This window comes from Lutjanus erythropterus, chromosome 3 (genome assembly GCF_056507025.1).
Source record: "Lutjanus erythropterus isolate fLutEry1 chromosome 3, fLutEry1.hap2, whole genome shotgun sequence".
Classification (NCBI taxonomy): Eukaryota; Metazoa; Chordata; class Actinopteri; order Lutjaniformes; family Lutjanidae; genus Lutjanus; species Lutjanus erythropterus.
Genome location: NC_139319.1, coordinates 9,423,663 through 9,442,682, shown reverse-complemented (window position 1 = coordinate 9,442,682; position 19,020 = coordinate 9,423,663). Strand labels below are relative to the sequence as shown.

The 19,020-nt window shown below is 42.2% G+C and overlaps 1 protein-coding gene across 1 annotated transcript; it reads right to left on the bottom strand.

The window, feature by feature from the left end:
* Positions 1-1,115: 1,115 nt before the first annotated feature.
* Positions 1,116-11,522, bottom strand: LOC146329648 (fascin-like). The gene is made up of 5 exons (XM_084714919.1): positions 10,335-11,522; positions 6,554-6,710; positions 6,306-6,427; positions 5,288-5,458; positions 1,116-2,556 (listed from the first exon to the last, which is right to left on the bottom strand). Exons 1-5 carry the CDS (start codon positions 11,152-11,154, stop codon positions 2,351-2,353), a joined length of 1,476 nt encoding a protein of 491 aa, XP_084571045.1. The 5' UTR covers positions 11,155-11,522; the 3' UTR covers positions 1,116-2,350.
* Positions 11,523-19,020: the final 7,498 nt, after the last annotated feature.

The following is a 19,020-nucleotide window of genomic DNA, read 5'->3' as shown; positions in this document are numbered from 1 at the left end:
TAAAGGAGACATCAGGGGATCACCAAAGTCAGTAGGATTGTTTATCTGGTTGCCACAGCCACAGATATCTGTTCTGTGCCAGTTCATCTAGATGTTGAGACATTAAAGTTGGAAACAAAATGGTGGACCAACTGACCAACATGGCCATTCCTTGAGCCACGACACTAGCATTACTAAAACAATGTTACTAAGATAACAGTTTTCTCAGAACTATTTCTTGAGCTGAAAATAGATCCAATGAAAACTGTTGACAAAGTGTGTGGAACTTCCATGTATTTGAACCTGGACAATAAAACCAACTGCAAGAAAAAAAAAATCCAGGAGAAGGTCCACTGTTTAGAGGGAAAACTTTATTGATTTTTTTTGTTCTTTTTACTCTGTTCAGTTCAAATGTAAGAACATGAAAAAGACTCAAATGCTCTATGGAAGGCACAGCCACAATAACAGCCAGAGAGATGACTGACTCCATCATTCAGCAGCAGCACCCAACGTAAGGCAGACATTTCATCACAACAAACATGTGCTTTTAACTTCTTGCAGCTAGACACTACATTATTGTGCAGATTGTGTCACAGTTGGTATTCATGTTATCTATGACTGCATATTCGTAAATATTACTGTGCATTTGAGTGTGTAGCAGGAGACCTCACCCATCTACCCTTTCATGTCTTTTAACAGAAAGGATCATCTTTTTAACTAAGAAAGCTCCTTTCACTCGTCCTCTCTTTCATTTGTTCCTTCTGAATTGAAAACCTTACACTAATCTGAGGAACCAGAAAGAATATAGTGGATTATAGTCTTAAAGGGAAACCTTTAACTACTTTCTGTAGATGCTTTTGTCTATATACAGATTGTGTCTGCCTGCACATCAAAGACTGGGTTGCACCAACAAAGATTAACTTATCAGAGTTTAGCAAAACTACATTTAAAATGAGCAAATCTAGAGCCAAAATAGAATTTAATCAGTATGAAGACGCTTGCTTACCCAAAGTGAAATAAATCAATACATTAAAAAAAGGAAATTTGAGTGCTGTCGGAAGCTGGTAAGTATGAAAGAGGGGAAAACGGCTAACGTCCAGCTCGTCTGTATTCTTTTACAACACTTAACATTGTTTCCTAGCTCGCTAAAAAGTTAGCAAAAATCCATTATTTGCAAGCTAGCTAAATAGTTAATATAACTTTATATTGTTTGGTAGCTCGCTGAGAAGTTAACAAAACCTTACATTGTTTGCTGGCTAAAAAGCTAGCCTAATTAGCCTACTCATGATGGATTGCCAGAGAAGCTCTAATTTGTCCACATCTGAGAAGAACACGTTGGCTGAATTAAGGGAGCAATATAGAAAATTAAAAAACTGACAACAGCTAAATTCATCTCAAAAGGCAGACATTTTACACGTTAAACCTCCTCAAGAGTAAATTAAGGTTTAGATTTGAAACTAAAGAGGTTCAAATATAGGTTTAAATATTATCTTTCTTAATTTAAAGTTTGTTTTAAAGTCTGGTGCAATATTATTTAAAGTTAAACCATGTTTTACTCAGGTTTAAATATTAATCCTTTTTGTGCAACCCAACCTAAGCGAGAGAAATGAAAACTGGATAGCTATAGTAAGTAACATGTTATATCTGTCGGTCACATCCCATTTCTTTCTTTACATCCTCGACACACTTAACACTTAACGTTTCCATGGTTACTATGTTTTTGAAGTATTCAGGGACAAAGAAAGCCTTATTTACAGCGGAAACATGTGAATCAGCAACAACCCTTTATCTGACGCGTTTATAGTTTGAGAGAGAGTAGGAGATGAAAGCAGTGCAATAGAGCTAGCAGGACATTTAGCATGAGAAGGTTAAAGATATTGTAAATTATGAGTTATAGTTGTCTAAATTTTCGTTTACACCAGTAGTTACCACAGATAGGCACAACTAATAACAGTAATCGCCCTGACATTTTTATCAGGTACAGCTCGTGTAAATTTGACTGGAAGTGAAACAAATAATGTGCAAACACACTAAGATTCATTCATTAAACAACAAGTCAATGTAAATCCAGATCTCCAGTAAAAAGCCCAGTAAGAAGAGATAATGTTTGAGAAAGAAAAATAATACAAAATAAAACACCTGTGGTGCTTTGGTGCCATGACTTCCAGTTTATCAGCTTCACTTGCCACCACACATCCATCCAGACAAATTCACAACTACACACACACACGCACGCACGCACGCGCGCACACACACACACACACACACACAGGCACGCACACATATGCAAAAAAAAGGAACTACCTACAGTATCTATCAATAGTTTGAAGCATTGTGTCGGACGGCGGAGAAGAGGTCCGGCTGTGCTTTCTCAGTATTCCCAGAGGGTGGCGCTGTCCAGGGAGTCAGCGCTGGCCTTTAGCCCTCCGGCGTGGTCTCCTTTGAGATACTTCCCCCCGACGGCACAGATGGCCATCTTGTTGAGGTCAAGTAACTCAAAGAGGAACTGGACAGGTGTGGAGCTGCTGCACACCACCGCTGTGTCGTCTCCAACGCACCAATACTTCCCCTGGGAGTCTGGACAAACAACACACACTTAATGGAGCCTGACTCACACACAATGCTGAGGGATATGTTTATTCAAAATAATGAGTAAATAATCAAACTGATGCTCACTGCATTTAATATCATATCTAATGTTACAGGGACAGCTTGAATTTTTTGAAGTGGGGTTGTATGAGGTACCACAGTCAGTGTATTACCTACAGTAGCTAGCAGTTGACACAAGGGATGTTCCTGGTGACTAATGTCCCTGTCGATTACATGCAAATTTTCATTTAGACTAGTCAGCTAGTCTAACAGTAAATACACACTATGAAAGCAGTTAAAATTGAGCACAATTAATTAACTGATGGTGTAAAACTGTCTGAAAAAATACTGTGTGTATTAAGAGCAATTGGAACCCATTAATGACAGTCTACAATCACCAAATCATATTTTAAATGCCGCTGAAATGTGTTACACTTTGCGCTGTACAATAAAAACATTGCACATTAACCTACAAAACATGAGTGTCTGTGGGTAAACGACCCGGAGCTGACGTTAGCTGCCAGCCTGCTACACCATGTCGCTAACGTTAGTAGTGCTAGCAGCCGCAGTCGCATGTTGCTCCAGTTGAGTGATAACATATCAGTTTCTTTTGTCACACTCTACATTCAACGTTATTTCCATTTTCTACTTCGCCAAACTGCGGTGGTTTTACGAGCTGTCATCTGTCCGACTTCGCTGATAAAAACATCTGGGGTTGACTGGGCCATTGGGGCGTATGTGCTTATGGAGTATGGTGAGAGGGGCTGCTGTCTGATGGGGTTGCAGCCCTGACTGGCGGCTGCATAACATCATACACTAGAGGCAACAGTTAACTGGCATTGTGCATGAATAAAATATTGATAAACAGTTTAACCGATTAATATTTCTGATGCTGACAAGTGAGGGTGGAGACGCTTAATCGTGTAGTTGACTAATCACGTACATCCCCAGTCAACACACCTCCAGTTTGGAGAAGCAGCAGGAGTACAAGTGTAGGAAGCAAGGCAACGTACTGCTGCAGACAGAGTCAGCAAAAAATGTGTTTCTTCCACCTAAAATAAATCTCTATCAGCTTGAGTGTACACAATATTTAGAATATTCTCGCCACTTTACCTTGCCATCAAACAGCCTGATGGGAAACTGTTGTTATAAAAGTCAAATATCACTCTGTCCAAAGCCACCAAACTTCATTGACAAAAACAATAATTTTGCCTCACAGAACATGGGAGTTGCTTGTCTATCACACCTTGATTGGGTAGTTTGTTTGTGTTATTTTGTGACTTTCATGAATCCAAACCAACCCTTTAAAACTGAAAAGTCACACAATAACATAAGCAAACCAACTGACTGATTTTTTTTCCGAAAGTGTCTGGGGAAAGCAGTATTTGGTTAGAAAACTGATATTGATTTTTTTAGGTCAGTGAAATACGTTTTGCCGCCGACCCGGTCCACAGTGTCCTCTACCAGGACTGCCTGTGGATAAGTACCTCACACAACCCTATTTCAAAACATCTGACCAAAACAGGGGTGTTACATGCAGAGGAAAGATAACAGATCAATATGATGATGGTGTACTGGATGAATTAATAAAATGTTTCAGATGACTGACAGTTGTTAATCCATATTATTCCCATTAGATGTTTTAAATATTGATTTTCTCTAAAGCCCAGGAGAGTTAAACAGCCCTGTGGTGAGCAGTATTTTAAAGACCCACACCAGGACAAGAGCAAAAGCGGACATTATGCAGAGGATAATATGAGTCTAATAAGGTTTCATACAGCTCTCAACAGCCACTCAATCATACTTCTGACAAAATAATGAAGTAATACAGAAACAATAAAGATAACTTCATGTTTGATGTGATAAAAAGCACATCAGAATGTCTTAATTCTGTACTGACATGAAATAAAACTTTTGACTGCCTGGAGGATAGAAATCCTACACAGCGTTGCACATTCGTTTAAGCTACTGTGTAGGATGTGATAGTTTCAAACTTTAGTGCCCTCAGTGGTCGGAAAAAAAAGATGCAGTGGCAAACAGCAACGCATGCTGATGAAAGGAGAACACAGACTTTGTGTGGGATTCTTTGGAAAATATGGAAAACATCCCATATTCACAAAAAAAATCCATGCATAGAGTTACTTAGCTGTCTAATTTGTTAAAAAAATACAATGTGTGGTATGAAGGAGGTCCCTTGTACTGAAACATACACAAAATTATCAACCAACTTGTTTTGGTTTTACAGTCTCACTGCTTTATTGGCTTTGATTCCAGACCGAGCAGGCAGCTGTTTTCATCATAAAATCTCAGATAAACCCACTGCTCACTCACTGCCCAGCTCCAACAGACAGCTACAAATAGCAACTAACTGGTACATTTAACAGCTAAAGGGCCAAATTTTTCCCTCAGGAGTTGGTGGAGACCAAAAAACAGAGCTACAAGGAGAGTGAATGTTGGACTTGCCAGGTGGTGTAACAAGCAACGGCTTGGTAACAGATTCGCCCTATCAGTTACAAGCCATCAATAAATGTTGTGTTTACAGTCTGTTTCTACTGACCCAAACTATGTGTATGATTTGAACATTTCTTACTTTGACACCCCAGAGTGCTAGTATTTAAAAAGAACCACGCAATATAGTGTATAGTTGATAAGTAAAACATGCAAAAACAGAACAAAAAAGTCATAAGACTCTTTTTTGCCTTTTAAACTGATTGCCCACCTTTGAGGGAGTATGCTCCGTTGTTGAACTCCAGCTGGAACACATCGTATGATGCCCGGTTCGAGTCCAGGGTTGCTGTTCCGGCTTTACGAGCGCCGATGAAACCATGCTCCCCACGAAGGACGATGAGTGGACGGTTGATCAGCTTCATCAGGAACTGTTCGGCCTCCCCTGAAGTGACAGGCTGATTAGGTTCGTGGCAAACAAATCGGGGCCTTGTTTCCCAAAAAAAGGTTAGGGTTAATCTTAATGGCATAGTCCAGATTATTTTCAGTGGTCTCCAAGTCTCCAAAGCCACCTGACTCTTTTGACAAAAACAATACTTTTACCTTGCAAAACATGGAAGTTACTGGTCTACCACTACCTCCACTGGTTAGTTTGTGTTGTTGTGTGACTTCAGTGAATCCAAACTTCCCATTTAAAACACCAAAATCACACAATAACACAAACAAACTAACAAGGCAGCAGTAGACTGGAAACTTCTGTGTTCTGCGAGGTAAAATTAGAAAGAGTCTGGTGGCTTTGGAGAGAGCGATTTTTGGCTTATATAACAGCAGAAAAGGTTGTCTGACAGCCAAATAAAGGTGGGCCTTTTTTAAATACCTAAAATACATTGCTGCTGCTGACCCTGTCCACAGCAATACATTGCTTAGTGTTATAAACTGGTACTTGATTCTGCTTCTCCAAATGGCGGGCGTGCCGACCACCATCTACTGTCGGTAATACACTGACTATGGATAAGTACCTCTACAACCCCACTTCAATTAATCCAAACTCTCTCTTTACAGCCAAACTATTATCACTGACATACAAGGGTACTATGGTTATCTGAAACTGGAAGATGCTTTTGCGAAAAACAGTCCCTGGTCTTTCTCCTCTTTAGGGATAGAAGGATTACCTTCTAGTTGTATTACTTGACTTAACAACAGAATCCTGAAGGATCCAGAGCAGTTGTGATTAGTTAGTTTCCACTCCTGCTCCTTTTTCAAGTGTTCACCAGTTCAGAAACATCACTGACCTGCATTGTCAACAGTTGCAGCGAGCTGCCCGTTCTTCTTAGCGACCACATATTTGCCGTTAGCTGCACGCACGCACACACGTCCCTCACGCCACTCCAGTTCAAAGAAAGTGTTGGCTGACCTGCAACACACACATTAACTAATTCAATGAGCAGGCTGTGAAGGATTTACATATGACATAAAGTGTGTGATATTCAACATGATGCAGTGTGTGTGTGTGTGTGTGTGTGTGTGTGTTTGTGGTTACTTGGAGGAGGCGGTGCACTGCAGTCCTCCACTTGATGTCAGAGTCCAGTATTTTCCAGCAGAGGTTCTGAAGGCACACTTCCTGTCCTCACGGCTCATCTCCATCTGGAAGACTTCCTGGTCCCCTTCCTCGTCCTGATTGGCTGACAGGTCCATGCCTAGAAAAGTGGGGCAGTCTGCTGTCAGATTTCATTTGTCTCTGGAGGTTTTCTCCTTGTCTGAAACTCTTCTACCCTCTAATTCATGAAGCTCCCCAGACAGACTCTTAAAGGGACAGAACACCCTGAACTCTGTGTGCCCAGCTGTTAAAGGTGTGGCTGCCACATGGGTTTGTTGCATTTTGGCATCCATGCAGGGGATGTCCTGAAAGAGACTAAGCAAGGGGAGGGGAGTGATGCTGAAGATGATAGCAGAACAGCAAGAAAGCAAGTTTTTCCAAATAAGAAAATAAATTAGATAAGCATTTATCAGTCAAGAATGCATCATGTCTTGTGACTACAAGAGATTCTGGTCTAATTTGGACAAATTAACATCTCCTGAGACTTGAATTCAAAACACACATGCTACATACCAAAACTGAGGACTTTAGACTTGACCCCCTAAAACACTGACATGAGACTTGAAAGCAAAATCACTGAAGACTCAAGTGTTGGCCTTGTAAAATTAAGGAACATATAAAATACCAAACACTGTAAATATTTATTATTAGGCCTACGCATAAAAAGACTAGATCTCAACAGTTATGTAAGAACTTATCCTGACTTGCCAGACTCACAAATGCAAATTTATCTGAAATTTCTCAGCTCATTTTCGATTTCTGAAGGGTGTTATCAGTGGGTGCAGACCAAAATGCCTCTATGAACTAGATACTAAAGCAAAGAAACACCTACAACCAATCAGAGTAACAAAATATGCGACTTAGTGCTGAGTAAGGGCATGGTCATCAGGGGTGTTTCTAGATTTTTTTTGATTACTCTGATGGTCATGCATATGTGAATGCAGTGGAGTGACAATTGCCTGCTAAGGCTAACAACACACACACACACACACACACACACACACACACACACACACACAGGTCTTGGCTTTTGGTTGAATCTGTGACTTTGCCAGTTAAAGTTCACGCAACTGTGACCATGCCATAACACATGGAAGTTGGTGCAGTGCTTTCCCAGTTTTCAAGCAGCAAAAAATCTGTTTCTGAAAACACGAGGTGAGAAATAGGCAATGCAGTAACATAACCTTGATTTATATTTGATCAGCACTGCCTAGTTTGATAGTTTGATCTGAGTTCTGTGAGCCTAGTACATTGCACTCAAAACATGTGACTTTTCAAATTTGGACTGGTGACACTCCTCTGCCAGTCACTATTATCAAGCCTGCCCCATATTAAAAAGACGGTTGTGATTGGGCTGAAGAGATCCCGGATGCTTGTAATTCTGTCTGAACGGGAGAGTGGCCAGATGTATCTGCCAGAGCAAATGAAAACATGAGCTTGCAGATTTGTCTGTTTGTCAGGCCAGTAAGAACTAGAAGAGACTTTTTAGCCACTTGAGGGCAGCAGAACAGGTTGTAAACTGATATCATCACCTTACAAAGCTCATATGGTGGACATGTTTAAAAAACAGTTGCCTATATCAAGCAGATATACCCAGTGACGTTAGCGCGGGGTGTTTGGAATCATGTTCCTGGCTAACTGACAAATCAAATACTCCTGGGGGAAATATCTGGCTCTTTAGCTGCTAAATGCTCGACTTTATTCACCAGCTAGTCATTAACTGTGTCTGTGTGTTGTTCTGGTGCTGGACAGGTAGTTTTTACAGTCTGATATCAGAGCTTGTCATTGAAAACATTTGCCTGCTGCATTTGAAGACTATACTGATGAAAATGGTGAAACTGAACAAAAACAACAATGCTGGAGGCTGTAAACCCCCCAAAAAAGAGCTGAATGATGCTATAACTAATTCTGAGAACTGAAGGGAACTGCAGAGTCGTGGGGCAATTCTTTGTGGGTTCACAGCTACAAGTGACGCCTTTGTCATTACAGGTCGTCCTTTTTTTTAATTTACACATGGATTCACACCAGCCTTGGGGTGTTTTCCCCCATGATGCAGTTCAACTTGGGTTTGTGTGAACAATGAACTCAAATTCTGATGTGGACCAAACAACAGAAGTGTACCACTGTGTCATTTCATTGGTTAAAAAACTGATGCAGAATCAAAGTAGGCTGAAGTTGATGCATCTCACTCTGGCCCACTGTTTCAGGTATAAAATAGGTTAGCTTAGCTCTTATCCCAGCTCTCTTCTGTGATTGTGGGCCGACTGGTCTTGTTTGGTGACACACCTCAATATCTGCTGTACAAATCTAGTTAATGAATATATTTCTGCCATCTATCATGTAGACAAAATCCACAGTCGTCGGCTAGAAATGAGAATCTGCTTTTGTTTATTTCTCTAAGGAATCACAGACCTTGTCTCTCCTGGTTTTGATGTTAAATCTGCCACCATTATCATCATAAACTGTATAAATGTGGTGTGAGAATGGAAAGCTTGACAGGCGTAGCAACAGTAACTAAGGAAGCAGATGCTAAGAGAAGGGTCTGGTGTGCAGTTTGTTGTCTTTTTACTTGACTTATTTACAATTTCTGGACCATTTGAGTTTTCCCTTTGTGAATGAAAACCGAACCAGCTGGAAAAATGAGACAATGCATCATCTTCACATTAGTTCTATTCAGGAACCGGAACTTTACGTGTGGACCCACCCTTAAACTACTAATTCATGCAGACCTTTGAAAGAAAAATGTTCAAATCAGAGACTGAAAAGACTTGGATCCCAACTGAAATTTTCTTATAAAGACTTGAAACTTGACTTGTCTCAAACGAAAATGTAAAAAACAGTTCTGCCATAAAAGAGTTCAATAAAAAAGCTCCTGCTCTTCATTAAGAGGCTGACACAAAAACCTAATTTTTACAGTCGAGCTGCTGGTTAACAGAATGCCTGTTCATGCGCACATTTAGAAGCACGGGTGGTCCTTTATAAATCATGTTTCACTGTTTGTTCAACACCATTTCCTTGCCTCTAAAGCATGCATGTTACCTGTCTAACTTAAATGAGAGACCAGGTCACAAGTCAGTGCCCTACAACAACCTAATTCAAACAAAGATGATCTTCCTTCCTCCACAGTCCATCTCTCCTGGTATGCACATACACCCACACACAATTTCTGCATGTATTAAAGCACACTGACTGCATGAGTACTGCCAATGATCAGTCCCATGAGCAGAACAGAGTGAGACCCAGTGGCTGCAAGACAAAGAGGTTTCATGTGGCATAAAGATCCACATTCAGCAGGACTGTCTGAGTCACACCTCCTTCTTTGTAGCCTGTTTTCTCTGCCTCCATTTTATGCCTTTTGTCTCCTAAACAAATCCCTGCTCATTTTCTGTCTCTTCTCAGTCTGTTCTGAGATAAAGAATGATGGATAACTGCAGACTGGAGCTGACCCAGCCACAATGCAGGGGTAGAATTACTGCAGAAAAATGTTAAGCTAGGCAGAGACTGGCCAAAAAAGAGGGAGAGGAGGGAGGGAGGAGAAAGTGAGTGCATGATAATGAAAAACACATGGTGGGAAAGGAAAATGAGGTAACAGGAGTCTCTAATTCTCTTCAGGAAAATCATGCAACAGCTGCATGTGCTGTGTGCCCAGTTATGCAGTGACTTCATGTGTGTGGTGAGATGTGGTGTTTCTCTGTGGCTCCGTGTGGCTGCAGCAGAGACTCACCTTGCCTGGTGGACACGTTCCTCTCGTTGCCTGCAGTCAGCACGACCTGCGCGTGGCTGCGCTCCAGGCCGAATAGTTCGTCCTTCCCCACCCGGGTGCTTCGCCCAGACTTCATTGTGCCCGTGGGCCCCACGGGCGCCAGGTAGCGGCCGTTGCAGTCGCGGAACGCCACTTTCCCGGAGAGGAACTCCAGCATGTAGCCGGTGTCCTTGTCGGTCTTCGTGGCCAGGCTGCCGTCGTTGCGGAGGAAGCGGTTGTCGCAGGTCTCCAGGTGGTAGCGCTGGTCCCGGTAGACCAGCGTCACCAGGGAGTCAACTCCCCAGGGAATATCCCGGTTTATGGACACCTCCTGCGCGCTCAGGTGGGCGAAGCGTTTTCGCGCGAAGCTGTACAGGTTGACCTGGGGGTGCACAGCCAGGTGCACGCTCCACTTCTCCGCTGGGGAGACGGTCTGCGCGAAGCAGGTGATGCGGTCCTCGCTGCCGCCCAGGTACCGCCCGTGCGGCTCGGACTGCAGGGACCACCGCCCGTCTTCGTCCGCGGTGATGACGAAGCGGCAGTCCCGGCCGCGCGTCTCGCTGTCCGCGGTAACGTTGCCGTCTTTGTCCGTGGCGAGGTAGCGGCCCAGGTGGGAGAGCAGGAACACGGCGCTGCCGTCCTCCCCGGTCTGCTCCAGCGTCCACGTCTGCTTCTTCTTCAGGCTGCTGGCCGAAGCGTTGATCTTGAAGCCGAAAGTCTCCGCCGTCAGATACTTCCCCGCGCTGTTGATGAGCCCCAGAGGGATCTGCAGCAGGTCCCCGTCAGCACCGTTAGAAGACATGATTACTGAGAGTCAGACAAGGAGAGCAGAGAAGAGAGATGCTGTGCTGGTTCAGAGAGACGGACAGAGAGGGAGAGAATGTGGGGGTGTGTGAGGGAGGGACACAGAGAGAGAGAAGAGAGAGAGCCGCTCCGACTGATGATGAGGACGATGAAGATGATGAGTGTCCCCTGACTGCAAATCCAGACCGCTTTGCTGGAGCTGCAGGAGTTGCAGGACTGACTTTTGTACACGCCCCAGAAAAATGCAGGCAGAGGAGCTGCGGGGAGATTACTGCAGTTTTGTCAAACCACCCCACCCCTGTTCAACTGACTACATTTACCATCAACACTGTTTGTACCTCCACATGAAAAGTGACCAATTTTCTCTTTATTTCATCCCAGTGACACTCAACAATATGACCAATATAGCCAACTATAGCTGTTTTACATTCAACTCCAGACTACACCAAATACATGTCTGAGGGCATTTTCTAGTGTCTGACTCTGAGAAAATGGAAAAAACAGTTAAATTACCCCAAACCCTACTTGGTAACCTTGAAACTTCAAATGTAGGGAGGATTTCAATATGAAAAATTAAGTTTTAGAGACTTTATTTCATGCATTCGAGTGACTTTTAAAGAATGAAATAACAAAATGCATATAAGTACATAGCAACATCTTTTTTATGTTGAATACTTTTATTTCTCAGGAAAGAATACAGAATAATTTGTCCCTATACTGTAAACTTCTATAAATCTCTGGCATAAACTAATATTGTCCAGTTTTCTTTCTTTCAGTCATTTATTCTTTGCCCCTGCCCCTAAAGGAGAAGAGACTTGCAGATTTTACAAAATGCATAACCCACTCCTCTAAAAGTTTCCTTAAAAACCTCCTTAAAGTCTGGTTTGGTGTAGCCGTGTTGTTGTATGGGTGGAAACTGTAGACTTTTAATAGCACATCGCAGACCTTGCACATGATGTACAGTGTCAAAAACAGGTCGGGACAATGAAAAGGAAAATAAAGTGTGCAAATTGCTATGGGAGAATAATATGAGAGAATTGTGATCCTGGGAGGAAACAGGGAGGGCAATGACAAACTGAAGTCTCCCGGGAACATCACTTGGCAAGTATGTCCAAAACTGTATCTAAGAAATATCCCTTTAGCCAAACCACACACATTTAGGCTAGTCTGTCATCGTTTTTGATAACCAATGTAATATTTTTGTTGGTTTTATTCACTGAGCCTCCCCTGAAACTGTTTGAAGCCCCCCTTGGGAGGTCTGCCTCCCACCTTGAAAACCTCTATTTTTTTAAATATGATACTAATACCTGTACCCTTAAAATGACACTGATATCTGCATAGAGAACTTAATCTGATACCTATTTTTTCTACTTCATTCGATGCCCATCATGTGAATGGAAGAGAGAGCTTCTCTGACTGATACTGATGATGATCACTGGTGCACCCATGTTTAAAAAAGTGCAGTAAAAGTGCCCTCTTGGTTATGATAAATATGAGTGCCTTTCCAGGTAACTTCCAGGTAACTTCCAGGTGCTCATTAGAGCTGCATGCGGCACCATATGAGGCACTTTATCACATTTTGTCTATTGGAAGGACACCCTCGAGGGCACATCACCACGTTTTCTCCACTGGAAGGGCATCCAAGAGAGCCCTTGCACTGCATTTTTTTTCCAAACATGGGGCCCTGGGTGCCAGGAGGGGCAATTGCCACCACCGATGTTTCTAAGAGTTTGAGGACAGCCCTTGGTGTGCACAGAGTCTTGGCCTTAACACATTTGGATGAACGGGAAGAGGCTGAAACACCGCTCAAGCTCTCCCCACCTGCCTCTTGTCTGTTTCTTTCTCCTCTCTCTGTGTTTAATTGCCTCTGGTGACATCTTGTCATGGTAACGTATGTGTGCTGTAGGGTGAGAGGGTATGTCTGTTATAACGTTCTCTCCCTGCCCCCTTCTTTCTTGTCTTCGTCTCACACACACACACACACATACACAAATACAAACTCTCCAGTGTACGTAGAAACACATCAGCAACTTCAAAACATTTTATCACTGCATATTAAGCCCTGGGGAATAAGAGCTGTCTTGCAGCTGTGCAGGTAATGCAAAAATATTGTGTTGAAATAGATATGTAAAAAAAAAAAAAAACACCCACAGTTTGGACCCACCCTGCCTGCCTCTTCCGTCCTCCTCCCTTGGGCTCTCTGTCATGACTTCTGCCAGTAAAAGTGCCCTCTTGGTTGGCCTTATGATAAATATGAGTGCGTTTCCAGGTAAGAAAATGTGACAGTGTATCACAACTTTTGGTGCACTGGTGCCAAACTGCTTACAGCTGGTGCCCTTCTTATGAGCGTCCCCTGACTGCAAATCCAGACCATCTCGCTGGAGCTGCAGGAGTTGCAGGACTTTGTCTTATAACAGCAGCACATGTCCCAGATACAGGCAGAGGAGCTTCAGTTTTGTCAAACCACCTCGGCCCTGTTCACATCACTACATTATAGCTATCAACACTGTCTGTATATCCACAAGAAAAGTGGTGAATTTTCGTTTCAAGTTATTTTTTATGCAACTCTCTTTTTCCTAAGGCATCCTTAGATGAAAATTTAAGGGAATCTTAGCCTAGGTGCTTTTATACGATGTCCCTTAAAGTGATATTGATACCAATACAATACTTCATTTGATGCATTTTTTTCTACTTCAATTTGATAGGCATCATGTGAATGAAGGAGAGAGCTGCTCTGACTGATGATGATGATGATGATGATGATGAGTGTCCCCTGACTGCAGTCCCAGACTGCCTCGGAGGAGCAGCAGGAGGGAGCTGCAGGGCTGGGAGTCTTGCTTTATTATTGGCAGTACAGGCACCAGACACACAGGCAGAGGAGGGAGATTACTGCAATTTTGTCAAACCACCCCACCCCTGTTCACCTGCACACACATACAGTATCTTACATAACCAACTCTTATTTCTTGGTTGGTAGCGTTCTCCAGTCTCTCTGGGCTGTGGGTTATAAAGCACACCACAATTTTCTTTGAATACTCTTCTTTATTCTTCTTTAAATCAACAACAATCCACACGGCAAGACAGTTCACCGGGTTCACAGCAGGCTTTTCACTCTACTGTTGTAACATGGCACTCTGAATACACATGTAAACTGCACAGCTTTATAACAAATTAGCACAATAACCTAGTAATTAAAATAAAACAAAAATATAATGTGTGTGGTAATTATGATTAGATACAGTATCATCCAAACCATTACTAATAACTAATTTTCTTCACAGCCATATTTGCCCCTTCTCTTCCCCCCTCTAACTGAGACGTGTTCAGTTCCACATGGATAGAGCCATTCAGCCAACTGACAGAACAGTGTTTGTCTGCAGGGCTGTGAGTGTGTGGGCTGCTGGGTCGACTGTGACAGAAAATTTATCAGAATGTGATGATATATGTGACCAAAATATCTGTTCACTTACTTTTGTGTACTTTTAGTCTGTGGCTGTTATAATTAAAGTAGAGACACATAGAAGTGTCTGTCTTCTCTTGAATATAATGGAACTAGATAACACTCAGCTTGTCGTGCGCAAAGCACCAAAAAGTGCATTTGAAGAATTCAACAGCATTGCCTCTTTCCAGAAATCCCGGCCTGTTCATAATAACAACTGTATAACAATCAACATAATCCACAACGGACGAGAGGCTACAGCTCAGCTGAGCAGGATGTTATTAATGTTTGCATCCTGCACTGTCGCAGGCATTTGTGAGCCTCTCATCCATGAGTAGATGCACACTTCCAGGTGCTCATTAGAGCTGCATGCGGCACCATATGAGGCACTTTATCAAATTTTGTCTATTGGAAGGACACCCTCGAGGGCACATCACCACGTTTTCTCCACTGGAAGGGCATCCAAGAGAGCCCTTGCACTGCATTTTTTCAAAAATGGGGGCCAGGAGGGGCAACTGCCACCACTGATGTTTCTAAGAGTTTGAGAACGGCCCTTGGTGTGCACAGAGTCCTGGCCATAACACATTTGGATGAACGGGAAGAGGCTGAAACACCGCTCAAGCTCTCCCCGCCTGCCTCTTGTCTGTTTCTTTCTCCTCTCTCTGTGTTTAATTGCCTCTGGTGACATCTTGTCATGGTAACGTATGTGTGCTGTAGGGTGAGAGGGTATGTCTGTTATAACGTTCTCTCCCTGCCCCCTTCTTTCTTGTCTTTGTCTCACACACACACACACACACAAATACAAACTCTCCAGTGTACGTAGAAACACATCAGCAACTTCAAAACATTTCATCACTGCATATTAAGCCCTGGGGAATAAGAGCTGTGTTGCAGCTGTGCAGGTAATGAAAAAATATTGTGTTGAAATAGATATGTAAAAACAAAAAACAGACACCCACAGTTTGGGTTTCCGTTATCAGCTTCAGTTGTTTCCTGACCTCCACCCGCCGGTCTGGTCAGACCTGCCTGCCTCTTCCGTCCTCCTCCCTTGGGCTCTGTCATGACTTCTGCCTGCACATCCACCTTTATTTATATTGGACAGAGCATTATTGGGTGTGTACTTATCTTATCCTTACACCTGATAAAATAATATTAGCAGGGTATAATGTGAAGCCCTGTGAGACGCCAGTTTTATCAAGTGAAGCTTTTTGATCCGGTCTGTTTCTTCTCCTGCATGGTCTTTAACTCTGAATCTGATTATGCTGACTGGCTGTTTTGACTGTGTGAATTAAGAGTCTTTTATAAAATCTTTAACAAAGTTATCTGCCTCAGTGGAATAATACCAGTGGAGTGGTGTTCAACAGCCAGTTAATTTACTTTTGTATCCTCTAGAGGGTCAGTACTCCCCCATAAAAACTAGAATAACTTGCACTTTCACCGTTGAATGTAATCTGAGGAAACATGACACTCTTTTCTCTGTGTTTTCTGTTAGTGGAAATTCAACACTAAAGGTCGAAGGCGGTATTGGTTCACGAGTAGGTCACAACAGCTAATTTGCATGAGTTTGCATGCAGCCTATACATTTATGAGACAAGTACAGTGTGTGTGTGTGTGTGTGTGTGTGTGTGTGTGTGTGAGTGTGTGTGTGTGTGTGTGTGTGTGTGTATCATTAATCAATGACAATTTTGATGATTTCCAAGCTGTTTAAGCTCATCTATAAAGTTTTAATACAAGGGCATCCACCCTACTTAATGCCTTTTAACTCTGAATTCATATAATCATGGTACTTGCTCACATAATAGTATGTTGCTCCACTTTCCATTAACAGAACTTAATTAGGAAAAAAAATTCTATTATCTGAGAAAGGCATTCAACTTGGACTCTGTTGGCTTATTTCAGATCTCGTTTTAATTGAAAAATTAATAATTGAATTCTATTTATTTCTTCTATTGTATTATTTACTACTAGCATGTTTATCATCCTGCAATTAGCTATAATTCATTTCTGTTTTTATTGTTAGCTGTTTTGTTTGCAAGCATTACCTCCTCTTTCGAGGTATCAATGAAAATGACAATACCTGGCAAGAGCTTACTACATTTTGAAGTTTTGCTTTCAAGCCAGTGCAAATTGACTATTTTGGGGTTTTTGACTGCTGTCTGGAAAAAAATAAACAATTTTACCTTATTGCTTTGGGCGCTGGTAAGCTTGAACATGTGTCATTACTTTTGACATTTTATTGACACAATTATGAATCGATTCAGTTACCTCACTGACATCATCTGCAGTTGCAGCTCTAACATGTTGTCAGCTGGATTTCCTAAACAAGACAGAGGGGTTGACGAAAGATAAAATCATCTCATGTCCCCAATTTGACCAAATCCTAAATTAAGTCAGTGCCACTGAACAGAAGTGGCAGGTTAAGAGCAAAGTCCAAAAGAATACTTAACTTTTTTTCCAGTCTTGTGGTAAAATTTGTAAACTGTTTCACTGATTGAAAATTTAGAGACTAACATGTTTTTTGAATTCTTGAAACATTCCTTCTTGCTACTACTGAGAAATAAAGCCTGTTACTTTATGTCACCCAGTGCATCTGTAAGTAAGAATTAGTGGTGGACGGGACATGAATACTGGGCTGAGACAGGGCCTGTGGAGGAAATGTGGAGGTCGGGCAGAAAGCCTGACATGGGGCTGAACCTGCTCAGTTCTAGGTATCACTCAACTCAAACAACATCGCCCCCACATGGGCCTTCAGAGAACAACAAGGGCATGGATCTGCATGTTAAATGGCAACAAAAAACTATTATCGAAACCATAATACAAACTGAAGCTAAATATATTTTACTTGCAGCCTTTACAACTTCAACTAAAACTATAAATATAATGTTTTATGAATCATTCTAACTCCACACCAACAACTTTAAGAATGGGAGTCATTCCTCAGGTTTCTTCCATTTCCATTTAAAACTACTTTGGATTTTCTTCCTCATCAGCTTGAGAGGAAAGTCTGTCACACTCTGCCATCCACTGCCCTTGAGCAAGGCACTGAAGATCACATATTTCACCTGTGTGATATTTTCAACATAGCAAAGGACTGTTTCCACAACATTTTTACTTGTCATTGAAGGAAAAGCACAGGCGTTACTGATAACATACATGATCCATCCATTCTATTCCAGAGTCAAAGTGACACTGAACCAGCATGCAATGCAACATGCAGTTCAGTCTGATGCTCACTAGGTGGCAGACATGATACTTCAACCATTTCCGAGCAACATTGTACACACATTACATCCACACAGGTTTACTCAGGTCACTCTTGTGGAAATTACATAGACTGACATTCATTTCCTGGAGACTTAACATAACCACAAACTTATCGTGACCTCATCCACTGACCCAAATATCAGCTTTTTCCCATTTTTGTCCCCAGTTGCACAAGGCATCCTCAATTAACTGGTCTTTAGATGTAAATGTATCCCCTAAGGTAGCCGTAAGTCATGCTCTCTCACACACACACACACACACACACACACACACACACACACACACACACACACACACACACACTTTCTTCACTAAAGCCAAGAACAATGATGTGTGTGTGTGTGTGAGAGAGGAGAGAGAGAGAGAGAGAGAGAGAGAGAGAGAGAGAGAGAGAGAGAGAGAGAGAGAGGCACCTGAAAGAGGACTCTCTGTGTTGATCGGGGTCATTTGAGGAGATCAGCGAATGCTTGTGTGCTTGTGCTTTTCACACAGAACATACATACATAAACTACTTCCACAACAAAACTGAATCTCACACTGCGCAGAGCTTTTTCCACATTAAGTGCTGATTTTGCTGTGACAAGTGGAGACAAGTGCTGATTGGAGTGTTGTTTGCTTACTCACACAGCTGATGTTGTAACTAATTTTTCTTCCAAAGGGGTGGACCTTCAGACTGTTTCAACTGTCAGACAACAATGACAGCTAGAGTGTGTGTGTTAAACAACTAGTTAATTTTGTGTTAAAATCTATGTGATGTTTGTTCAGAGCTTCCCATTCCCATCATCTCTGTGGATGTGGTCAGAAATGATGATGGGTTTTGTTCTGGTAAAGTTCACTCACTTTTCTTGGATCACACTCACAAAATCCATTTTGTTGAACCAGTTTAACTCTTTCATAAGAAAGCTGGACAACTGTATGTCTTAGATGAGATATGCAATGGGTTTGTTTGCCCGTGAGCAAAAGTATGCTGGTTTGCCGGACTGTGTGGCTCTGGGGGTCCACCACCTGTATAAACAGTGTGGATGAGAATATGATACGGTAACAACAGTCTGTACTGTGTTCTCTACAGAGTTTGAGAGGAGAGGACGGTGTGAAGAACGATGCAAATGTAGAGAGGGTTCAGGGTTGAAAGAGGCAAAATAAGAGCATGGAAATGGCATA